We start from the raw sequence: 22,266 nt of genomic DNA on the forward strand, positions 1-22,266 counted from the left end.
GCCTCCCCTCCAGATCCCAGTCTGAGTTTCCACTGCCTCCCTCCGATCCCAGTCTGAGTCTCCACTGCCTCCCCTCCCGATCGCAGTCTTGAGTCTCCACTGCCTCTCTTCCCGATCCCAGTCTGAGTCTCCACTGCCTCCCTCCCGATCGCAGTCTGAATCTCCACTGCCTCCCCTCCCGATCCCACTCTGTCTCCACTGCCTCCCTGATATTTTGAAGGTGTCTGAATAAATTTTGGTTTGACTCTACAATAACTATAATAGAACACACAGAGCCAGTAGTTTAACATTCCTTTAAATGTACAGCTTTAGAAGAATGTGTATACGTGCGTGCAGAAATACGAGACTCCTGTAGAGAAGCACCTGTATCTGAATGCTGTAACCGAGCCTGACAGTGAGTGGTGTGTTTCAGATGGTGGTGAGTATAGCTGAGGATCTGCTGCGATCGGCAGCGCAGAACAGCCGTCTGTCTCTCCAGCGGACTCAGGCCGGCTGGCTGCTGTTAGGAGCGCTCATGACCTTAGGTGAGTCCATCCACATGGGTTCTGGTGTTAAGGCAAGTCACCTTTATTTATAACTCTGTATAACAATACAGATTGTTTCAAAGCAGCTTAACAGAGACAACGGGAAAATAATGCAACAAAGTTTGTTTCCAGAAGAAGCTAGCGTCACAGTCCAGCTTAAGTAAGTTCAGTGATGTTTAATTTTTGTTTTTAAGAAGTTATTAATTTAGTTCATTTATATATTTATATAGCCGCTCTGGAGAAAACCGTGATGTCTAGCTCAGTTCAGTTCTCATATAATGCTGTCAATGTAGGCAGATCAATAATATTGTTAATTATAATAATAAATTACAGGAAAAAATACACTTTACTATATATTCACATAGAAAACAGCTGATTTACATTATAATAATATTTCACTGTTTTTACAGTATTTTTGATCAAATAAATACAGCCTTGGTGAGCAGAAGAGACTTCTTTTAAAAACATAAAAATCTTACCGATCCCAAACTTTTGAACGGCAGTTTATATATTTTTATATAGTTGAGCTAAATTATTTAGCAAAAAAGGCTAACTACAGCTACAGTTTTTATTTTACTATGCAAAAAACTGCATAGAAGAACGAAAAGCTGACAGGAAAAGCAAACATTGTCTATAACCTAATCCATTATTAATTTGTTTGGTTCTCTCTTGTTTGTGCTTTTGTTCACAATTTGTCATGTTACATTGTGTGATCACAAATAAAACAGTTGACTCAAAGAACAACTACGCAATATGCTTGCAAAATCTTGTACACATTTTTAATAATATCTGAAAAAGGGTGAAGTTGTCAAGTTTTCCTATGCCAGACATCACGTTTCCCCACTACTGTATGAGAATAATTAGACATGAAAGCTTTTTTATTAGCTTACTAAACGTGAAACTTCTGTGATGAAAAAGTCTTGAGCTTTGAGCCTAGAGAATGAACAACTTCAAACAAGACGGACATTTAAAGGATAATTTACGGTCTTGACACTTATTACACACCACGCAAATAATGATGGGGACATGAAATATTGATTTGAGAAGAAACTGTTTTCAAATCATACCCGTTAATTATCTTATAATCCATTATAGTGTACATAACTATCATTATAGTAACAAGACAAACATATGATTATATATTTGATTATATTAAGGATTATATATTTTGATCATTGAAATGGTGTAATATTTATGAATTTGATTGTGCTTATCCATGTGGTTGTGAGTGCAGTGCACTTGCAGAGATACTCCGCCCACATGCTCTTCTGATTGGCTGATATTTTTGATTGATTTGGTTGCGAGTGCAGTGCACCTGGAGAGTGACTCCACCCACACGCTTTTCTGATTGGCTTTGATTTATTTTGTCCCATCTTGAAGTCGTGTTGTATCTGGTGTGGACAAATAGATGTCACTGGAATCTTGGAGTCTGATTAGAATACGGTGTGAAGCATCTCTCCTGAAAAAAGAAGAGGCTCAGAAGCACAGTGTGTTTCTGGCCTAAAAGCATTTTCACGATGGCAGTAATATTAGCAGTCGTGTTGTTTCATCTCCTCAGGACCGTCTTTAGTGCGTTACCACCTGCCCAAGATGCTGCTGCTGTGGCGTAACGTGTTCCCTCGCTCCCAGAAGGAGCTGGAGGCGGAGAAGGCCAGAGGAGACTCCTTCAGCTGGCAGGTGATGCTGGAGGGCCGCTCCGGAGCCCTGTGCGGTAAAATGCCTCACATCATCCCTGCATGGCTTTCTCTGCTCTGTTTATCACACGCATCATGAAGACATCATGTTTCTGCTTCCTCACAGCCATGCGCAGTTTTGTGGCCCATTGTCCAGAGCTGCTGACCGAGGACGTGATCCGCAGACTGATGACGCCCATCGAGTGTGCCATGACCATGATGTCCCAGTGAGTGTGACGCAGTGCAGGATTTACAGTAAAGACAGTGAGGACTGATAAATGACCTGATTATATTTTCCACAGTACTGTGTGTTTGAGTGTAGCTTTGTGTCGCAGTGTTCCTGCAGTGATCAAGGTTCACGGAGCTCATCTGAAGGCCAGCGCTGCCATGGTTCGCCTGCGACTCTACGATATCCTGGCTCTGCTGCCGCCCAAGACTTACGAAGGCAGCTTTAACGCTCTCCTGCGCGAGCTGGTGGCCGAGTTCACGCTCACGGATAACTCCGCCAACACCACCACGTCTCTGCTGCGCTCGCTGTGCCATTACGACGACAGTGTGCTGATGGGCTCCTGGCTTCAGGAAACCGATCACAAGTCCATCGAGGATCAGGTGAGATGTGCAGAAACCAGTGTCCTTCACCGCAAAAAAAGCTTCTCTTACTTTTCTTTTAACAAATATCTAACAACTCTTAAATCAAGATGCATTTACTAGATGAGTAAAATGACATAAGTCTTGTTTTCTGGGGAAAGAAATAAAAATGTAGTGAGTTTTTGCTTAAAACAAGCTAAATTATCTGATAATGGGGTAAGAAAAATAATCTTGTTTCTGTTTGAATTAAGATTATTTTTCTTACCCCATGTGGCAGATTATTTAGCTTTTTTTAAGAAAAAACTCACTTTACTCAAAACCGGCCCTGAAAGAGTCGCACGCCACTTCCCACGCATTAAATGCGATTTACCTTGACGGGAGAAAGTAACTCTGATCCTGCGTACGAACATGATGAAGGAAAACCACTTAAATATTCATTATGAGTCCTAATCATAAATACAGTGCATGTCACTATAACAGTTTAAACAGTTTAAATACAGAAAATAATTGAAACTCTGTTTTACATCTGATATACACATTTAGATTAAATATGCTGTTCTCATTAATGGATTTAAGCACTTAAACTTCATGAAATCATTACAGAGAAGTTACAACATTTTTTATATTCTAATAAATAATATTTGTAGTGGATGCGATGCTTTTGAACACTTTTTCTGTGGCATGCTGTGTTTTAATGTTTGTTTTAATGCATGATAATAGCAGAACTCGTGGTTTACACAAATAATGATCAATAATGTACAATAAGGCCTATATTTTTCCATTAAAAAATATAAAGCAATTAAAAATACTGTTTGGCCAGTGGAAAAGATTGAGAAAAACTTTCTCTGAAATGTTATACTATTTTATTTATTTATTCAAAAACAAGGCAACGATCGGCTACTAAATGATTTTTCTCAATGTATGTGACACATCCATATAAACATGGTATCATGTGAATGAATATGCATATGCAAATGATATGCAGATGAGTATATGCATAGTAAAACTAGGCGTTGTAAGCTCATATATGGTTAATTCGGGAAAATGACGCTTGTGAACAATCTTCCACTGACTGGGGATTATAAATAAATAAATAATTATAAATAATCAGTCTCTGTTGATCCAGTGGATCTCTGCGCTCAAATGATCAGTTTAAAATGTGAAGGTGATCGGGCATTTTCTGCGTGACCTTCCTCTGTTAAATCTTCTCCTACATTGGGTGTATTTCATTTGAAAATGCTTTGTACTGTCATATATTTACATTTGTTTTTATGTGTTGGTTTTTATTTTATCTTTTTGTGTACAGCACTTTGGTTCCACTTGTGGTGTTGAAAGTGCTCTATAAATAAAGTATAAAGGGAATTTTGCGCAGGTTCTGGCGTACAGGTTCTGGCTTTATAAGTGAATATTTTTTGGTGTATGCCGTTTTTGGCTCTCGAGCGCACTTCCACTTTAAGCGGGTCCTCCACTGTTTTGTAAATGCCTGGTGTGTGTGTGTGTCCCTCAGCTTCAGCCGAACAGTGCGTCGGGCAGCGGTGCGCTGGAACACGACCCGTCCTCCATATACCTGCGTGTTCCTGTGGGCGAGGCCGTGCCCGGCCCGCTGCCGCTCGGCGTGTCCGTGATCGACGCCTCCGTCGCCCTGTTCGGGGTCGTGTTTCCTCATGTCTCCTTCAAACACAGGTGCGTTCATTCACTGTGCTCATACTGTACCCTGGGGGACAAGTTCATTCAGTATACTTCAAGTTTGTTAATGATTAGTTAACTTGAAGTGTGCGGTTACACTTTTATTTTAAGGTGTCACTGTTACAGTGTAATTCTATATTTAAGTACTGAGCAATATAAAGCAACTATACGTGTTCTTACTATAGGGTTTGGGAAGGATTAGGGTTTGGTTGAGGGTTAACCCTTGTGCGACCTTATGGACATTTCTGTGTTTTTCAGTGTTTTTTAAAAAATATTTATCAAATTGCCAACTGCATACATTTTGGCACAGGTGTGTATTTTTATTGAAATTTTACTATTTCACCCCCATTTCCTTTTAAAAAATGTACAATAGTAACACAAAATAGTTCCTCTCAGAACCTTAAGGACAAAAAAAGTCCCCATTGAAACCCATTAAATATGTTTTAGGTATTTTTTAACTGTGTGCTGAAATGACCTTGGTAACAATGCATGGAAAGTATACTTTCAAAATACATTATAGTATACAATAATATATTGTACAAAGTATAGCTAAGTAATTGTATAATCTAAGTATTTGTTTATTAATGTGCATTTGTTCTTGAAGACAAAGTGCAATTTGTAGTATTTGGAATAAGCCAAAGGTATTACTGAGAATATACTTTTTACTCAAATAAAATACATATGCTTGTATGTTTTTAAGACACTCGTAATGAATTTGTAATGTACTTGTAACACAAATAAAGTACACTTTAATATCACTAATCAAGCATGCAATTAGTCCCGACACAGGCATATACTTAAAGTATAGTTATATACAAGTTGTTCCAATTTAGCACACAAAAGTACACTAAATACTTAGTTATGCTTTATCACAACTTTATTTTACAGTGTCGGTTACATATGTTTCATGTACTTACTATAGTAATAACAGTAAATGACGCATAATTACATGCAATTAAAATCTTCAAAGTAATAGCGCCAAATTTCTTTATTTTTGTCATATGACATAGTGTTGTGCAACAACATTTTTATCTTCTCTTTCTTTCTGTATTTCATGTGACATTTTGGGTAACGTGAATATTATATAAGTCTATAAATACTGTAAGTCCAGCTGTATATTAAAGATCAGACACACTACCATTCAAAAGTTTGTGGTCAGTAAGAATATTTCTTTACATAAATTAATACTATTAATCAAGGACACATTAAATTGATCAAAAGTGACAGTAAAGACATTTATAATGTTACAAAAGATTTGATTTTAAATAAATGCTGTTCTTTTGAACTTTATTCATCAAAGAACCCAAAAAAATATCATTCTCAGAAAAATATGAAGTTAATAATCATAAATGTTTCTTGAGCATCAGATCATCATATTATAGTGATTTCTGAAGGATCATGTGACACTGAAGACTGGAGTAATGATGCTGAAAATTCAGCTTTGATCACAGGAATAAATTACACTTTACTATATATTCACATAGAAAACAGATGATTTACATAATAATAATATTTCACTGATTTACTGTATTTTTGATCAAATAAATAAATAGCCTTGATGAGCAGAAGAGACTCTTTTAAAAACATGAAACCAATTTAACTTGTTCCATACTTTTGAACAGTAGCGTATGTTCTGCTAGGCTGTGATTTTGTTGCTACAATAAAGATACAATGTTTTGGTTGGATGAGATCGTAGCATTACCGTTCCTCTCATTTCACAGCATTGCTTGGGATTTATTTCATGTCCTGTTTTTTATTCCAGGTTGCAAATGCTGGATCACTTTGCCGAATGCATTAAACAAGCTAAAGGAGTCCGTCAACAGGCCGTCCAGTTAAACATATTCACTGCAGTGTTGAGCGCTCTCAAGGTTTCAGAAGTGTTGATGTTCATAAACCTACAGTAGAGTTGTTTAAGAGTAGTGATCATTATTGTTGATGGGCTTTTGTGTGTTTGTGCAGGGTCTGGCTGAGAACAAGAGCAGTCTGGGTCCAGAAGAGGTGCGTAAGTCGGCTCTGGCGCTGGTGATGGGTGCGCTGGACAACCCAAACCCAATCCTGCGCTGCGCCGCGGGCGAGGCTCTGGGACGCATGGCACAAGTCGTCGGAGAAGCGTCCTTCATCGCCCGCATGGCACAGCACAGCTTCGACAAGTATGCACACCAAAAAAATATATATTTTTTTGATCATTCTTCATAAAACAAAGTTACAGAATTTTACGTTTTTTGTTAAGTTCACTTTTTAAAACTTTTTTTCACTTCAGAAGTGTCATCTTTGAAGAGTGAACAAACTTAAGTCCGTGCTTTAGAATTACGACAGTTTAAGTTGGAAATAAAAAATGTTTAGGTCTATGCTCAGAAAGTGAATAAATGGATTATAAATACAGCGTAAATATAATTTAGTACCATTAAATCCCCTAAAATACAAAATATGAAATAAAAAACATAGTACATTCATTTCATCGAAATAAAAATAAATTTCGGTCATTTTTGCGAAAAGCACCAGAGTTTTCAGCGTTTTTTCCTTGAAAAAAATGTCACCGCGCAATACAACGTTTCTTGAGTTGCTGGTCCAATTCAAATTGATACAGGCTCCTTAAAAAGTCTTGAATTTAGTTTGATCCAATTTAAGGTCATAAAAACTCTTCAATATCTGAAATGGTAAAAGAAAAGTCTTAATTATCATTTCAAGAGATTTTAAATTTGGGGATGAAAAAAACAGGAATAGTGATAATAACGATTATTAAACTTCAGAAGGCTATGATTTAAATGAACGCGAGCACTGGGCTTTTGTTCCTTCGGACAAGTAAATTGGTGGTTCAAAAAATAGGATCTTTGTGTTGTAAATATAATTTATTCTGAAGCAATATTCCCATTTAGTATTCTATCAGCTTTTACATGTGTAAATTTGCTTATTTGTGATATTTATCTCGAGGAGGTAAAGGTTTTTATCCCCTAATCTTATTAAACGTGTGTGTCATCTTTTATTTCAAATTCTTAAATTTGATCAATAAATTCAGTTAGAATAAGACACTGATTGGCTGTTACCAATCAAATCATTTACGCTGACAAATTACAACTGCATTAAATAATGTTATGAGATTGCTAAAAAAAATTAAATAAATTAGAAATGCTGGAAAGAATGATTTAAACATGAAACTAAACCACCAGTAGGTGGCGGCAGGTGACCGCCTTAATGAGTGAGTCATTCATTCAAACGATTTTTTTAAACGGTTCATTCGTTCATTCAAGAGTAAGGCAGTTGTTTATGAATTGAATATTTGACTTACTGAATTATTCACTGTTTTGAACGAATCGGTTGATTAAAACACGGATGAGTGTTGCTGTGAGATGTGATATGGTTCTGCTGTGATCTTTGATGGAACTATTTTCGCTGCTGAAACGAAACAAATATTTTTCAATATTGCTTATATATGTAAGTGATTTAATTTTAAGTACTTTTTCATTGAATTGTCGTTTGAAATCAGTGCCACATTTTCAATCGTGATGGTATTCAGGAAAAAAGCTAGTCGTGTGATGTTGCTTAACTGTATTATATGTTGTAAATATAAACATTTATATATATATATATATATATATATATATACACATTTTTTTAATCTTTCTTTTATGTACATTATAAATTATGAATTTATAATTTAAATTATAAATTATTTATATTTATCCACTATAGATCACCACTTACACTAAATGTAATAAATCAGATTGGTTCTTGGTGATTCCCTACTGTAGTTATTTTTTTGTTATATCTTTTGTTAATTTTTCATCTTCATTATGATGTTTATAAGCGCAGTGGCTTTGTTTACAGAGGGAACAGGGCAGTGTTGGGAAAGTTCACTTTCTACATGAACTAGTTAAAAGTTCAGTTCACAAATTTTAAAATGAACTATTTCAGTTCATAGTTTATACTTAAAAATTTTGAACTAGTTCATAGTTCTTTTTTTCCATATGTTGCTGCGAGCTATTATTTTTCAAAATTATTGCCACAGCCCATATAGAACCACAGACAGCAATTATTTTATCGGCGGGCAAAGTTTGCACAGAAATGTAAGATTTTTCCATTTCTCACCGACCTTGTCATAAAACTGGTTTAAATGATCATACGATTCCTCCTTGCTGCTTTTAGTTTTGCTGACGCATGCGGCGGTGCGACGCTGGTGCTGGTGTTGCCAGATTGGTGTTTATCCGCTACATATTAAGGCCTGTTTACGGTGTGTTTTATCCGGGTTTTCGCCTGAAGGCTCTATAGAAATCTGGCACTCTATTGAACGAAGTTAAACTGAGAGCTGCCGTTCACAGACACCAGAATGAAGGAGTTCACAGTAACGTTCATCAGGCAGTAATACAGCACGATCACCCAAAATATGAACGAGTTTATGAACTATCATTCAATGAACGTGTTCAGGTACAACACTGAACCGGGGTCACCGCTGTATTTCTGCTGTTCCATACATTTGTTTGTTTGTTTGTTGCTGTTTCCTCATGTTTGTGTTATTCTGTCTGCTCCTCTACACAGGCTGAAGTCTGCGCGTGACGTGGTGTCCAGGACAGGTCACTCTCTGGCGTTAGGATGCCTGCACCGTTACGTGGGCGGCATCGGGTCGGGCCAGCACCTGAAGACTAGCGTTAGCATCCTGCTAGCCTTAGCTCAAGACGCCACGTGCCACGAGGTCCAGGTGAGCGTCGCGACAGCAGGAGTTTCTGCTGCTGGTTTAGTGCGGCTCAAAATGAGCAGTGTTTTCCCATTTATTGACTGACAGCTCTCCTGTCATCATGACAAATTGAAGTGCAGAAGCGTTGTGTTTGTGTGTGTGTGTGTGCTGCGTGTAAACATGATATTGTAGTTCTAGACTAAATGTGAGCATTTACTCATCCCACTTGCACAAAAAAATATTAAATATTCCTCAAAATGAATAAAATCTGTTGAATACAGAATCAGAATATTATGCAAACCTTCAATAAGCAAAAAAGATTTGTTTTTGTTTTTATTGGTGTAGTATGTGTTAAACTTTGTTCTCCTGCATCTATTCTTCTGATATCCAGAATAACAGCAGCTGAAAGGTTTGTTTTGAGCGGTAACAAATTAGTTACTTTTTAAGGGAGTAACGCAGTATTGTAATAGTCGAAGTCCCTCTGCTGATGACCCTAACCTGCTGATGAGTTGCTCTGGTGTTTCAGACGTGGGCGCTGCACTCTCTGGCTCTGATCGTGGACTCCAGCGGGCCGATGTACCGGGGCTATGTGGAGCCCACGCTGTCTCTGGTGCTGACGCTGCTGCTCACGGTCCCGCCCTCACACACAGAGGTGCATCAGTGTCTGGGCCGGTGTCTCGGGGCTCTCATCACCACTGTCGGCCCAGAACTACAGGGTACACACTCTTATAGCATTTGTGCTTGAAACATGTCAGAGTTTCTTCAATACATTCACGGCAAAGTCCTTTTTCGTTCTTTGTCTTAGAGGTAAAAAATACTTTTGAAATGCATACAGCGATTTTGTGTAAGAGAACATCATGACTCTGCCCACAATTATGTAGGGAACATCATGACTCCGCCCACAATTCTGTGTTGAACATTGTGACTCCGCCCACAATTCTGTTTGCAAACATCACGACTCCGCCCACTATTCTGTTAGCAAGCTTCATGACTCCTCCCACAATTCTGTAGTGAACATCGTGACTCCACCCACAATTCTGTAGTGAACATCGTGACTCCACCCACAATTCTGTAGTGAACATCGTGACTCCACCCACAATTCTGTAGGGAACATCATGACTCCTCCCACAATTCTGTAGTGAACATTGTGACTCCACCCACAATTCTGTAGTGAACATCGTCTCTCCACCCACAATTCTGTAGTGAACATCGTGTCTCCACCCACAATTCTGTAGCGAACATCGTGTCTCCACCCACAATTCTGTAGTGAACATCGTGTCTCCACCCACAATTCTGTAGTGAACATCGTGTCTCCACCCACAATTCTGTAGCGAACATCGTGTCTCCACCCACAATTCTGTAGTGAACATCGTGACTCCACCCACAATTCTGTAGCGAACATCGTGTCTCCACCCACAATTCTGTAGTGAACATCGTGTCTCCACCCACAATTCTGTAGTGAACATCGTGACTCCACCCACAATTCTGTAGCGAACATCGTGTCTCCACCCACAATTCTGTAGTGAACATCGTGTCTCCACCCACAATTCTGTAGGGAACATCATGACTCCACCCACAATTCTGTAGTGAACATCGTGTCTCCACCCACAATTCTGTAGTGAACATCGTGACTCCTCCCACAATTCTGTAGTTAACCATGACTCCACCCACAATTCTGTTGTGAACATTTTGACTCTGCCCACAATTCTGTTTGCAAACATCACGACTCCGCCCACAATTCTATAGTGAACATCGTGACTCCACCCACAATTCTGTAGTGGACATTGTGACTACGCCCACAATTCTATAGTGAACATCGTGACTCCACCCACAATTCTGTAGTGGACATTGTGACTACGCCCACAATTCTGTAGTTAACCATGACTCCACCCACAATTCTGTAGCGAACATCCTGACTCCGCCCACATCTAGATGAATATGAAATATGAGCTGCTCTTTCCTCTCAATAACAGAATAAACACACAATAACAATAAGAAAACAGAAGTTCAGAAAGCATCTGATCATAGTGATGTGGAGATGTTTGCTCCAGCTCTGAGATTCAGATCTACAGTCACGTCACGTTTATTCATACAGCACTTTATACAATAGATAGATTTACAGCAGCAGCTTTACAGTATTAAACATGACAAACAGTGTCAGTGTCTCTTTCAGTTAGATTAACAGCTTCAGTTTCTACTATAAAGCGGCTCTCCAGTGTGTTCGTGTTTTTACTTGCGTCTCTTTACTTTTTTTTTTGCTTGAATTTTTAAACAAATCAGGCTTAAAAATGCATGCAAATGAATGAACAGGAGATGTGCACATTAGATGTGTTGTTAAATCTACTAAAAGATAATTCACAAATGATTGGGCCAGCGAGTGAATCGCATGTATGCACCTCTAGCCCTGGCAGCGCTGAGAAGAGTTTGCTTGTTCCTGACTCTGGTTATTCCCCAGGTAACGGCAGCAGTGTGTCGACGATCCGCTCGTCGTGTCTGGTGGGCTGTGCCATCATGCAGGATCACTCGGACTCTCTGGTGCAGGCGGCGGCCATCTCGTGTCTCCAGCAGCTTCATATGTTCGCGCCGCGACACGTCAACCTGTCCAGCCTCGTGCCCTGCCTCTGTGTAACACCGCTTATACCATACACCTCCACTTTTACACTCATCTACACTAATCATTATATTAAAGGAGGAGTTCACTTCACAATTAAACTTCCTGATAATTTACTCTCCTCCACGTCATCCAAGATGTTCACGTCTTTCGCTCTTCAGTCGAAAATAATTCTGAGGAAAACACTCCAGGATTTTCTCCATATAGTGACTTCAATGGAGTCCAACGGCTCGAAGGTCCAGATGTGAGTTTCAGTGCAGCTTCAAAGTCTCGACACGATCCAGCCGAGGAATAAGAGTCTGATCTAGACAAACCAGCGCACATTTATAACTAAATAAACATTTATATACTTTTAACCACAAATGCTTGTCTTGCTCTAGCTGTGATGCGACACACATTTCGTAATCAGGCCATTTTCTCCTCCAACTTCAAAATTGTCCGACATCATTGTTTTACCTTTTATTTATTTATTTATTTTGTAAATGGCGTTTGACTTGGTCTTTGCAGGTTCGCTTTGTAAACACTGGGTCTGTTCTTCCTCCTACGTCACGCTTGAGCTTTCAACCTGATTACGCATCGCAAAGCTAATGCAAGACCAGCATTTGTGGTTAAAAGTATATAAATGTTTATTTAGTTATAAATGTCGCTGGTTTGTCTAGATCAGACTCTTATTCCTCGGCTGGATCGTGTCGAGACTTTGAAGCTGCACTGAAACTCACATTTGGACCTTCGACCCGTTGGACTCCATTGAAGTCACTATATGGAGAAAATCCTGGAGTGTTTTCCTCAAAAACATTCATTTCTTTTCCACTGAAGAGCGAAAGACATGAACATGGAGGACGTGGAGGAGAGTAAATTATCAGGAAGTTTTAATTCTGAAGTGAACTAATCCTTTAAATGTGTATTTAAATATGAGTGTATGGAGAGCACATATGATTTTTGCACAGTCCATAGTTCAGTGGCGGTGAGTGACGTGTGTGTGTGTGTGTGTGTGTGTGTGTGTGTGTGTGTGTGTGTGCAGGTGCATCTGTGCAGCTCTCACCTGCTGTTACGCCGGGCCGCTGTGGCGTGTCTCCGTCAGCTGGCTCAGCGAGAGGCTCCTGAGGTGTGTGAATACGCCATGAGTCTCGCCAAGAGGGCTGGGGACGCCAAAGACATCTCCACCATCAGTGCGTAACGTAATCGAGGTTTTGTATTTACAACTATGTCTCTATTTGTACAAATTGCTGCACATTCATTTAACTCCGAATTTCGCATGCGGAAGTTGAAAGGCTTTTGCTTGTGGATAGTAATACATATCTGCAACATTTATCAAGTTCATGGATAATTGTGCTTGCATATGTTAATCATTTTGAGACCAAATTCATCCCAACCTCTCTATTGTCATGTGAAGAACTCGTCACCTGTTAGGCACATTTAACTGGTTTTATCTGGTCATCTATCATTTTACCTGGTCAACTCAAGTCACCTTTATATAGCTCTGCAATGCAATAAAAAGCATATTTTCCATGTTAATCAGTCGATACGCTACGAGTGTCAATAGATTCTTTTTTAGAAACGGTTTGTATTTCTGTGACGTCGCAGCTGGAACAACAACATACAAAGTATAATTATCTCAGGTACTGTTTATGTGCTTTATTTAATGTTAAAAGCATCTAATGCGAGTTTGAATATGTGACCTTTATAACCATACTGAAAGGTCTTTGGATCATTCACCTCAGATCTTCAAAATAAATTAAAAGAAAGAGAACTGTGAACAAACAAGTGTATTCTATGACAAGGATTGTTTGTCACTCAGTATGTATTTTTAACAATGTTAAAATTATGTAATAATTTTGAATTTCAGGGACTCCGCCCACACACTCTTCTGATTGGCTGTGATTTATGATTGATTTGGTTGCGAGTGCAGTGCGCATGCAGAGAGGCTCCGCCCACACACACTTCTGATTGGCTGTGATTTATGATTGATTTGGTTGCGAGTGCAGTGCGCCTGCAGAGAGGCTCCGCCCACACACACTTCTGATTGGCTGTGATTTATGATTGATTTGGTTGCGAGTGTAGTGCGCCTGCAGAGAGGCTCCGCCCACACACACTTCTAATTGGCTGTGATTTATGATTGATTTGGTTGCGAGTGCAGTGCGCCTGCAGAGAGGCTCCGCCCACACACACTTCTGATTGGCTGTGATTTATGATTGATTTGGTTGCGAGTGCAGTGCGCCTGCAGAGAGGCTCCGCCCACACACACTTCTGATTGGCTGTGATTTATGATTGATTTGGTTGCGAGTGCAGTGCGCCTGCAGAGAGGCTCCGCCCACACACACTTCTAATTGGCTGTGATTTATGATTGATTTGGTTGCGAGTGCAGTGCGCCTGCAGAGAGGCTCCGCCCACACACACTTCTGATTGGCTGTGATTTATGATTGATTTGGTTGCGAGTGCAGTGCGCTTGCAGAGAGACTCTGACTTATTGAATTGGTCTCATAGTCGTGTCACATCTGGTTTGGACAGACAAACTGCTTGTCACTGAAATCTTATTGCATCGCATCTTGTCAGAAACACATTATACAATACAGACCAGCTTCACAGTCATAAAGTCGGAGGAAAATAACAGAATTAATGATGCAAACTTAATCTACGAGACAAATTTTAAATCTGCAGTAAAGAAGCTTGTGTCATTATCCAGATTATTTCAGTTCAAGTTTAGTGTCAGTGCAGTCAGATCGAATAATATTAGGGCTGCACGAGTTGGGGAAAATGTCACATTGCGATTATTGAGGTCAATATTGCGATTGCGATATAATAAACAAATGGTTTCATGAGTCGGCTTGCTTGGTTCTCGAGGAAAATGCACACACAGATTAGTGAAAATGCTGAAATGTGTGTTTCTCAACTCAAACTAGCAACAACAACTAAATGAACAGTGTTTTCAAATTAAAATAATATTTTTTACAAAATTAAATTGTGACATCTTTGCATTACTGCAAACTTGTTATTGTCTCAATAGTACAATAGTATAAAATAAATATTTACCTGTGCCCTTACTGTCTAACAGGTAGGAAATACAGAAATTGAACAGTTAGTTACAATTTTAAAACAGTTTAATCTGAAATCAATATCACTTATCTAATTATTTATGTGGTGAAATGCTGTAATAAGTGTTATGACTGTATACCGTATCTCTTAAATGTCCGTCTAGTTTTATCTCGCCGCTGAAACTGCTCTCTCCGCGGACGCTTTGCGTTTAAAGAGCTAACACATTTAGACTCAATCAATATTTCGTGTCTAATTATTTACTTAGGTGGCAATAATCCGTGTAAAAAACAGATAATGTACATCCAGTCGGTTGTTATCTCAGAATAAACCCCCTTCAGGTGTGTGTGTGTGTGTGTGATCTCAGAATAAACCCCCTTCGTGTGTGTGTGTGATCTCAGAATAAACCCTCTTCGTGTGTGTGTGTGTTATCTCAGAATAAACCCCTTTCAGGGGTGTGTGTGTGAGATCTCAGAATAAACCCCCTCAGGTGTGTGTGTGTGTGTGTGTGTGATCTCAGAATAAACCCCCTTCGTGTGTGTGTGTGTGTGTGTGTGTGTGTGTGTTATCTCAGAATAAACCCCCTTCAGGTGTGTGTGTGTGTGTGTGTGTGTGTGTGTGTGTGTGTGTGAGATCTCAGAATAAACCCCCTCAGGTGTGTGTGTGTGTGATCTCAGAATAAACCCCCTTCAGGTGTGTGTGTGTGTGTGTGAGATCTCAGAATAAACCCCCTCAGGTGTGTGTGTGTGTGTGTGTGTGTGATCTCAGAATAAACCCCCTTCAGGTGTTTGTGTGTGTGTGTTATCTCAGAATAAACCCCCTTCAGGTGTGTGTGTGTGTTATCTCAGAATAAACCCCCTTCAGGTGTGTGTGTGTGTGTGTGATCTCAGAATAAACCCCCTTCAGGTGTGTGTGTGTGTGTGTGATCTCAGAATTAACCCCCTTCAGGTGTGTGTGTGTTATCTCAGAATAAACCCCCTCAGGCTGATGAAGGCCTGATCCTGATCACCCTGTCGGGTTCATTCTGAGAATGACCGTTTGGATGTACACTATCTCTTACATATTGAATATACTGAGTATTTGACATTGTCATTGTTCTTCCAGATCTGAACATCACGGAGACTGGGCTGGAAGGGGTTCTGTTCGGGATGCTGGACCGGGAGACGGATCGGAAGTTGTGCTCGGACATTCACGACACATTGGGTCACATGCTCTCGTCTCTGGCTGTGGGGAAACTTCCTCACTGGCTCAAACTCTGCAAAGATGTGCTGGCAGCGACTACAGGTGACACACACACACACACACTGACTGGGTGAAGTAAACCATTACAGGTTACGCATGTTAATATTGCATTCCTCTATGATTCTGCAGCGTAGGATAACAAGAGCATGTCGGAAATATGGGAACTCTGCCAGTTTCCATGAGGATGCTTTCATCCAGACTTCATTTGGGACTTCTCAAGCTTTCAAATGCAAAATATGAATAGACAGGATTGCAAGATGAATATTGGATGCTGAATATTGGACAAGTCAGAACAGTCGCATGCCTTGATCAAACAGGATCAGGTTATTTTATGTTTAAGATAAACAAACATAAAATCTCACAGCATTAGCTGTAACATGGCAGCTGCAAGCCTATGACCAGTGGAGGAAAGCTAATACTGGCTTCTGGTTGATGGATAAATAAATATGGGAATTAATATGTCATTATTCATCTCAAGTCAGTTTAGTGTTGATTCTGTTCCGTTCAATTACTATAGAGTTCGACATTAGCCGATCATTTTTTCTGTTTGGCCGATTAGAGTCAGAAGCAGCTTTTATTTTGATTTCCATTACACGAGAGTAGATGTTAAAACTTCATGCTGATTTGTACTCGGCTTTCGCCAAGATAAGCACCAACTAAGACGTAGCTTTACAGTAACCTATCCCTCTCCATCCATTTACGCTTCTTTCCATCTGGTGACGTGAATCTCCTTCTGTCTGGTGTTAATAGTGTATTTGCGCGTCAGCACACACAACGGCTGCAACCACAGTGCGGTCCCCCCATAACAACCCTCTGGATTGAGCGGAGTAGGGAACATCTCTAGGGTCTTCAAGTGGGCACCTTCCGTCCTCAGGGTTCCTTGAATAGCCCACGACACCTCAAGAGGGCTCGACAGTGACTCTGGCGTCCCAGAGTCACCCCACTCCGTCCCCCACTCAACTCAGCCCAGCTTACTGACCTCTACTTCCCTCTTGCTGCTGAGACCTAACCACAATCTCACAATCTCTCCGCAACCCAACCATACGCGCCAACCCGTTTGACTAAGGCTGTCGAGCCCCACTGGTGCGTTAATATGCAGTTTCAGTGGCAACGGTTCCGTATGGCATACCACCTACCGCAAAACACAATATCTGCCCAACCACCCGTCATTCACGCAATATACACAAGAACGTAATGACTGTAAATACTATACAACCTCTACAAATAAACCAACAGTGCTGCTGAGACCTAACCACGATCTCTCCGCAACCCAACCATACGCGCCAACCCGTTTGACTAAGGCTGTCGAGCCCCACTGGTGCGTTAATATGCAGTTTCAGTGGCAACGGTTCCGTATGGCATACCACCTACCGCAAAACACAATATCTGCCCAACATCCCGTCATTCACGCAATATACACAGGAATGTAATGACTGTAAATACTATACAACCTATACAAATAAACCAACACCCTTCAAGTTTTCAAGAATTCTACGAAATCGTAGCATGGCGGCCTGTACTCAGCCAGCTAGAATCTTTCCGTCTCAACCACAGCCAGTTGCTGCTCCTTTCTGCTGCTTCAGATAAGTTCTTTACTGTGCGACGCAACTCTTGACCACTGAATCCGACGTCTCTGAGGAACCGGGTTGCAGAGTGTGCCACAAAACCTCGACAACCCACTTCCACTGGATAAACCTGGACTCTCCATCCTCGCTGTTCTGCTTCAGTGGCCAGATGAGCATACCGCAATTTCTTCCTCTCATATGCCTCATCTACCGCATCCTCCCATGGCACTGTTAACTCTATCAGTTGAACAATGCGTGCTGATCCAGACCACAAAACAATATCTGGTCGTAGGTTAGTGGTGGCAATCTCAGGTGGAAAAATAAGCCGTTGATCAAGATCAGCCAGCATCTTCCAGTCCCTAGCAGCTTCCAGTTGTCCTGGGCGAGAATTGGTGTTAGCACCTTTTCTTGGTGGTTGCTCGCCTGGGCGGAGGAATATTGTCTTCTGCGTGTAATGTTTTGCTAGAACAGGCGGCAACTTATTGGTCATACTACGCTTGCCTTCCAATGCTAAAGCCAAACATCGCAATACTTGGTCATGGCGCCAAGTAAACCGTCCTTGGCTAAGAGCCACCTTACATCCTGTCAAAATGTGCCTTAATGTGGCAGGTGATGAACACAAAGGACAAGAGGGATCCTCTCCTACCCAGAGGTTTAGGTTCTGCGGTGATGGGAGAACATCATATGTTGACCTAATAAGGAAACTGATCCTACTCTCTTCCATTGACCAAAGGTCTTGCCAGCCCATTTTTCGTTGTTCCACACTCTCCCATCTCATCCACTCTCCCTGCTTGGCCTGGGAAATGGCCTTTATACACCTCATCCTCTCCTCCTGCTTTCGCACCTCGTTGACTACCAGCTTCCTCCTTTGAGCTGGGCCTGCCTTGTGCCATTTAGGAGGAGCTAAACTGAGCCCAAAACCCCCTCTTCCATGCTGTACCTGTCCCACGATATCCCCAATTTGAAGGTCAGCCTTTGCCTCTACTACAGATTTCTTTGCTGACCACTTTCTACCAGTTTTTACCACAGGGGCTGCTTCCCTTACACATTTGTCGCGTGACTCTGCTAAAGTCATTTCCAGTCTGACCTTAGCACACTTAAACTCCTTGGTTAAAGCAGAGACTGGCAGCTGCAGTACTCCTTTACTATAAAGTCCCACTCTGCTGAGGCAGCGTGGAACTCCGAACCATTTCCTGATGTATGAACTTATTAACGCTTCCAGCTTATCCACTGTTGTCAAAGAAACCTCGTACACAGTCAGTGGCCACAGCAACCTTGGCAGTAGACCAAACTGAAAGCACCAGAGTTTTAGTTTGCCTGGTAGAGCACAGCTGTTTATGCTCTTCAACCCTTCCACTGCTTGTCGTCTAACTTCTCCCACTCGAACTGTGTCCTTTAGATCCCCATCGTACCATCTCCCTAGACTCTTCACTGGCTTCTGAGAAACTGTTGGTATTGCCTCACCATTAATGAAGAATATTTTATCTACTACCTTGAAAAAATCAAATGATGCCCAAAGAAGCTCATGTGGCACTGAACCATATGCATTAGGCAAATCCAGGAATGTCACGTGGAGCTCCTTCCTCTCCTTTTTAGCTGATTGTATTCGTTGCCAGATAACACTGATATGTTCTAAGCATCCTGAGAATCCTGGAATGCCCACTTTTTGAACTGAAGTGTCAATGAAGCCATTCTTTAATAGGTAGGTTGACAATCTCTGAGCAATAATGCTGAAGAAAATTTTGCCTTCGACGTTTAATAGTGAAATAGGGCGAAACTGACTGATGCTTGTAGCATCTTTTTCTTTGGGCATAAAGACTCCCCCTGCTCGGCGCCATGCTCTAGGTACAACCTGCTTTTCCCAAGCCACTTTTATCAATTTCCACAGAATTCGTAGAACTCCTGAAGCACTCTTGTACACTCTGTACGGAACTCCATTAGGCCCTGGAGATGATGAAGCCCTTGCCTTTCTCACAACCTGCTCTATCTCTTTCCACTTAGGTGCACAGACCTCCATTTGGTATTCTGGTGGATTGACAGGTGGGATGTCTGACGGAATTGACATAGGCTCATGCCTTTTTGCATCTGTATGCGTTTCCTCCAAATATCTCTCTAGCTCAACCCTAGATGCTTTTAAAGTGCCATTCTTCTCACTGGTGAATAACTTCTTTATGAATTTGAATGGATCTTTATAGAAATTAGCCCTCGCACGTTCCTTCTTTTTGTTGCGTTTCCGTAGGCGCTCAGCTCTGCGTAATGTTGCAAGCTTATCTTTTATGGCCCTTTGTAAGAGATTGAGTCCCTCCTTCTGACTTTGTTCCGCTCTTTTCCATTGCTTCCTCAGCTGTCTCCTTTCTCTAACTAACCCTTCAATTTTCTGCTGCTGTCTAGACAATCCAGGAGTAGTTTGTACTTTTTCCTTCCTTTTTTCCACACCAAACCTCTCACTTCCATATGCGTAAATTATGTCCCCAAATTTATCCAGCTTCTTTTCAACTGTACCAGTTAATCTTTCCAATGCAAAGCATAGATCTGTGTTTACCGTGTCCCATGCAGTTTTCTCACAAGCCCTTGGCCATCTAACTCCAGGCCTATGCCCGTTGAGGTTCTTTTCTCTCTTATGCTGGTTAGTCTGACCGGGTTCACAAGAATCAATGTGTTCATCACTAACTGTGCAAACCCTCATCTCCTCTATGACAGGGGTGCTGATATCCTGCGAACTGTGGTTTGCTTCCTGTCGCTGGATTTCATTCGACTGACTTGACTGACTCCGTAAGAAGTACTGATCAATGCGAGGCCCTTGTCCCTTCTCCCTCAAGCATTTCATTTTCCCTTGATGAATCTTCAACCCCCTGACCGTTGTCGCCTTGCTCCAGCCACAGACACAAGCTTGGAGTTCAATGGCTTTGCTAACTGCTGAACCTGAACTAGTCTTTTGTGAAGTACTCTCCATACTCATATCCATTTCCATTCCAAAGTCGTTAACCATGTTGTCCACCATTGAGTCATCTTCCGCCCCTGCTCTCGCAGACTCTAGGGGTATTTTCCTCTTTAATTTTTCAGAAGCCTTGGGCGGGTGTCTCCAGCATCCTGTAAACACAGAGCTGGATACTGCCGACAAGGGTAGCTAACCCTTACCAGCCCCATTGGGGTCTCTTTCCTCCTGTCAGCTGTCTCTCCAGGCTGTCACAAGGTCTTTCCCTTGTTGCCAGCAGCACTATTCACCGCAGTCACTGGACGTATCCAGATCTTCAGGATTTCAAGACTAAGAACTAAGAATGCCAGCATCTGAACATTTCCAACTATGCTGTGTTATATCTCGTTTCCACTGTCATATTCATCTCATAATGAGTTAATTAACAAGGGCCAGGTGACTGCGATGAATTGAAGAAACACATGGGAAACTGGGTCAACTGAAAACTCTCTAAGATATCGGTAATCAAAATATCAATATCGGTTTTCTGAATTTTTCGTGTTATTTTGCTATCAATCAAGCATCCTGCAACAGATCACTTAAAAAACGACTTGAGTCACACAAAATATTGTTAATAATAATAATCATCATCATCATCATCATGGTTGTAATTTATTGCCCAGTAGCACATGCACTTACAGTGTAATTACCCAAGCAAGTACTGAGTAATATAAGGCAACTTCATGGACTAGGGCTGCGATTAATTAAGAAAGCGTGATAAAGTTTTTGCCAGCAGAACGCGTGATTTCTCCTTCCTCACAGTGTGTCTGCTGGTGTATGTTTGTTTCATTGTGAATTGGATGGCTTTGTTTAAATGGGAATTGAAATGACACTGTATCTTTACATTCAGAAACACAGTTCGCATCTTTCCGACCGTAATCTATCTCTGCCACTAGACAATTTTCAAATCATAACCAATTTTACAACTGTGGGAGACCACAGGCATAAGAGCAGTTTCACGGTCTGTGAAACCACACACCTGCCGATCGTAGTAACATTTCCACAGTGAGACGAGATTTGACGGAGACTCGCGTGATCAAACGTGACCTGACAAGAAATGCAAATGGAGGACGATCGACGTCGTCAGCTGGTTCTCCTTGCGTGAGTTTTTTTAAAAAAGGAGAAAAAAGTATAGGGTAATCTTTCTCAATAATCCACTTTCATGGCATGTTTGTGGCTGCCGAGTTCATTTCAATTCAAACCTTTATTGTCGATCCCCACAGGGGTAGAAAATTGTCTTTAGGCAAAGGCTCATCAAACAATACAACAACAACACAACATCAATGTGTCTATGTGGTGTTTTTAATATGCTTTAAGACAAACCATGTGTAAATTCATAAGTCGACAGCATTGATGAGTATTTTCTCCTTAAAACTGCAGTGAACCAAAGACAGTCTCAAAAACACGCTTTGAAATCGCTGATGTTTCTGACGTCACTAACGACCTTGTAACCAATCAGATCAACGTGTGGTCGTCAACGAGTGGATCTCTGAGCTGAGTGAGTGAGTGGAGGCGGGGCTCATTTGCATATTCATAGAACCGAGTATACTAAATTAGGCAAGGGTGTCGAGTTACATTCAAGATTTTTTAAGGGAAATAAACCTTTAAATATGTCATTTTGGTGTTTTAACGGATACAATTATTGACTACTGGGGGACTAGAATCTGTAAGTGTGTGGCCAGCCTAAGATACTGTATTTATACT

General features: G+C 41.0%; 1 protein-coding gene across 3 annotated transcripts in view; it reads left to right on the forward strand.

The window, feature by feature from the left end:
• LOC143742339 (HEAT repeat-containing protein 5B-like) overlaps nucleotides 1-22,266 on the forward strand; it is a 68,688-nt gene that overhangs the window by 17,336 nt on the left and 29,086 nt on the right. For all 3 annotated transcript variants that reach the window (XM_077235188.1, XM_077235189.1, XM_077235187.1), the window contains exons 11-22: nucleotides 413-524; nucleotides 2,083-2,235; nucleotides 2,325-2,424; nucleotides 2,533-2,806; nucleotides 4,293-4,468; nucleotides 6,234-6,339; nucleotides 6,431-6,621; nucleotides 9,005-9,164; nucleotides 9,667-9,856; nucleotides 11,596-11,765; nucleotides 12,773-12,920; nucleotides 15,886-16,065. In XM_077235188.1, the coding sequence (XP_077091303.1) occupies nucleotides 413-524; nucleotides 2,083-2,235; nucleotides 2,325-2,424; nucleotides 2,533-2,806; nucleotides 4,293-4,468; nucleotides 6,234-6,339; nucleotides 6,431-6,621; nucleotides 9,005-9,164; nucleotides 9,667-9,856; nucleotides 11,596-11,765; nucleotides 12,773-12,920; nucleotides 15,886-16,065 (1,960 nt within the window). The remainder of the gene's footprint in view (nucleotides 1-412; nucleotides 525-2,082; nucleotides 2,236-2,324; nucleotides 2,425-2,532; nucleotides 2,807-4,292; nucleotides 4,469-6,233; nucleotides 6,340-6,430; nucleotides 6,622-9,004; nucleotides 9,165-9,666; nucleotides 9,857-11,595; nucleotides 11,766-12,772; nucleotides 12,921-15,885; nucleotides 16,066-22,266) is intronic.

The sequence above is a fragment of the Siphateles boraxobius genome, unplaced genomic scaffold (assembly GCF_051911475.1).
Source record: "Siphateles boraxobius isolate OS27281-9 unplaced genomic scaffold, OSU_SipBor_1 19, whole genome shotgun sequence".
In the NCBI taxonomy this organism is placed as follows: Eukaryota; Metazoa; Chordata; class Actinopteri; order Cypriniformes; family Leuciscidae; genus Siphateles; species Siphateles boraxobius.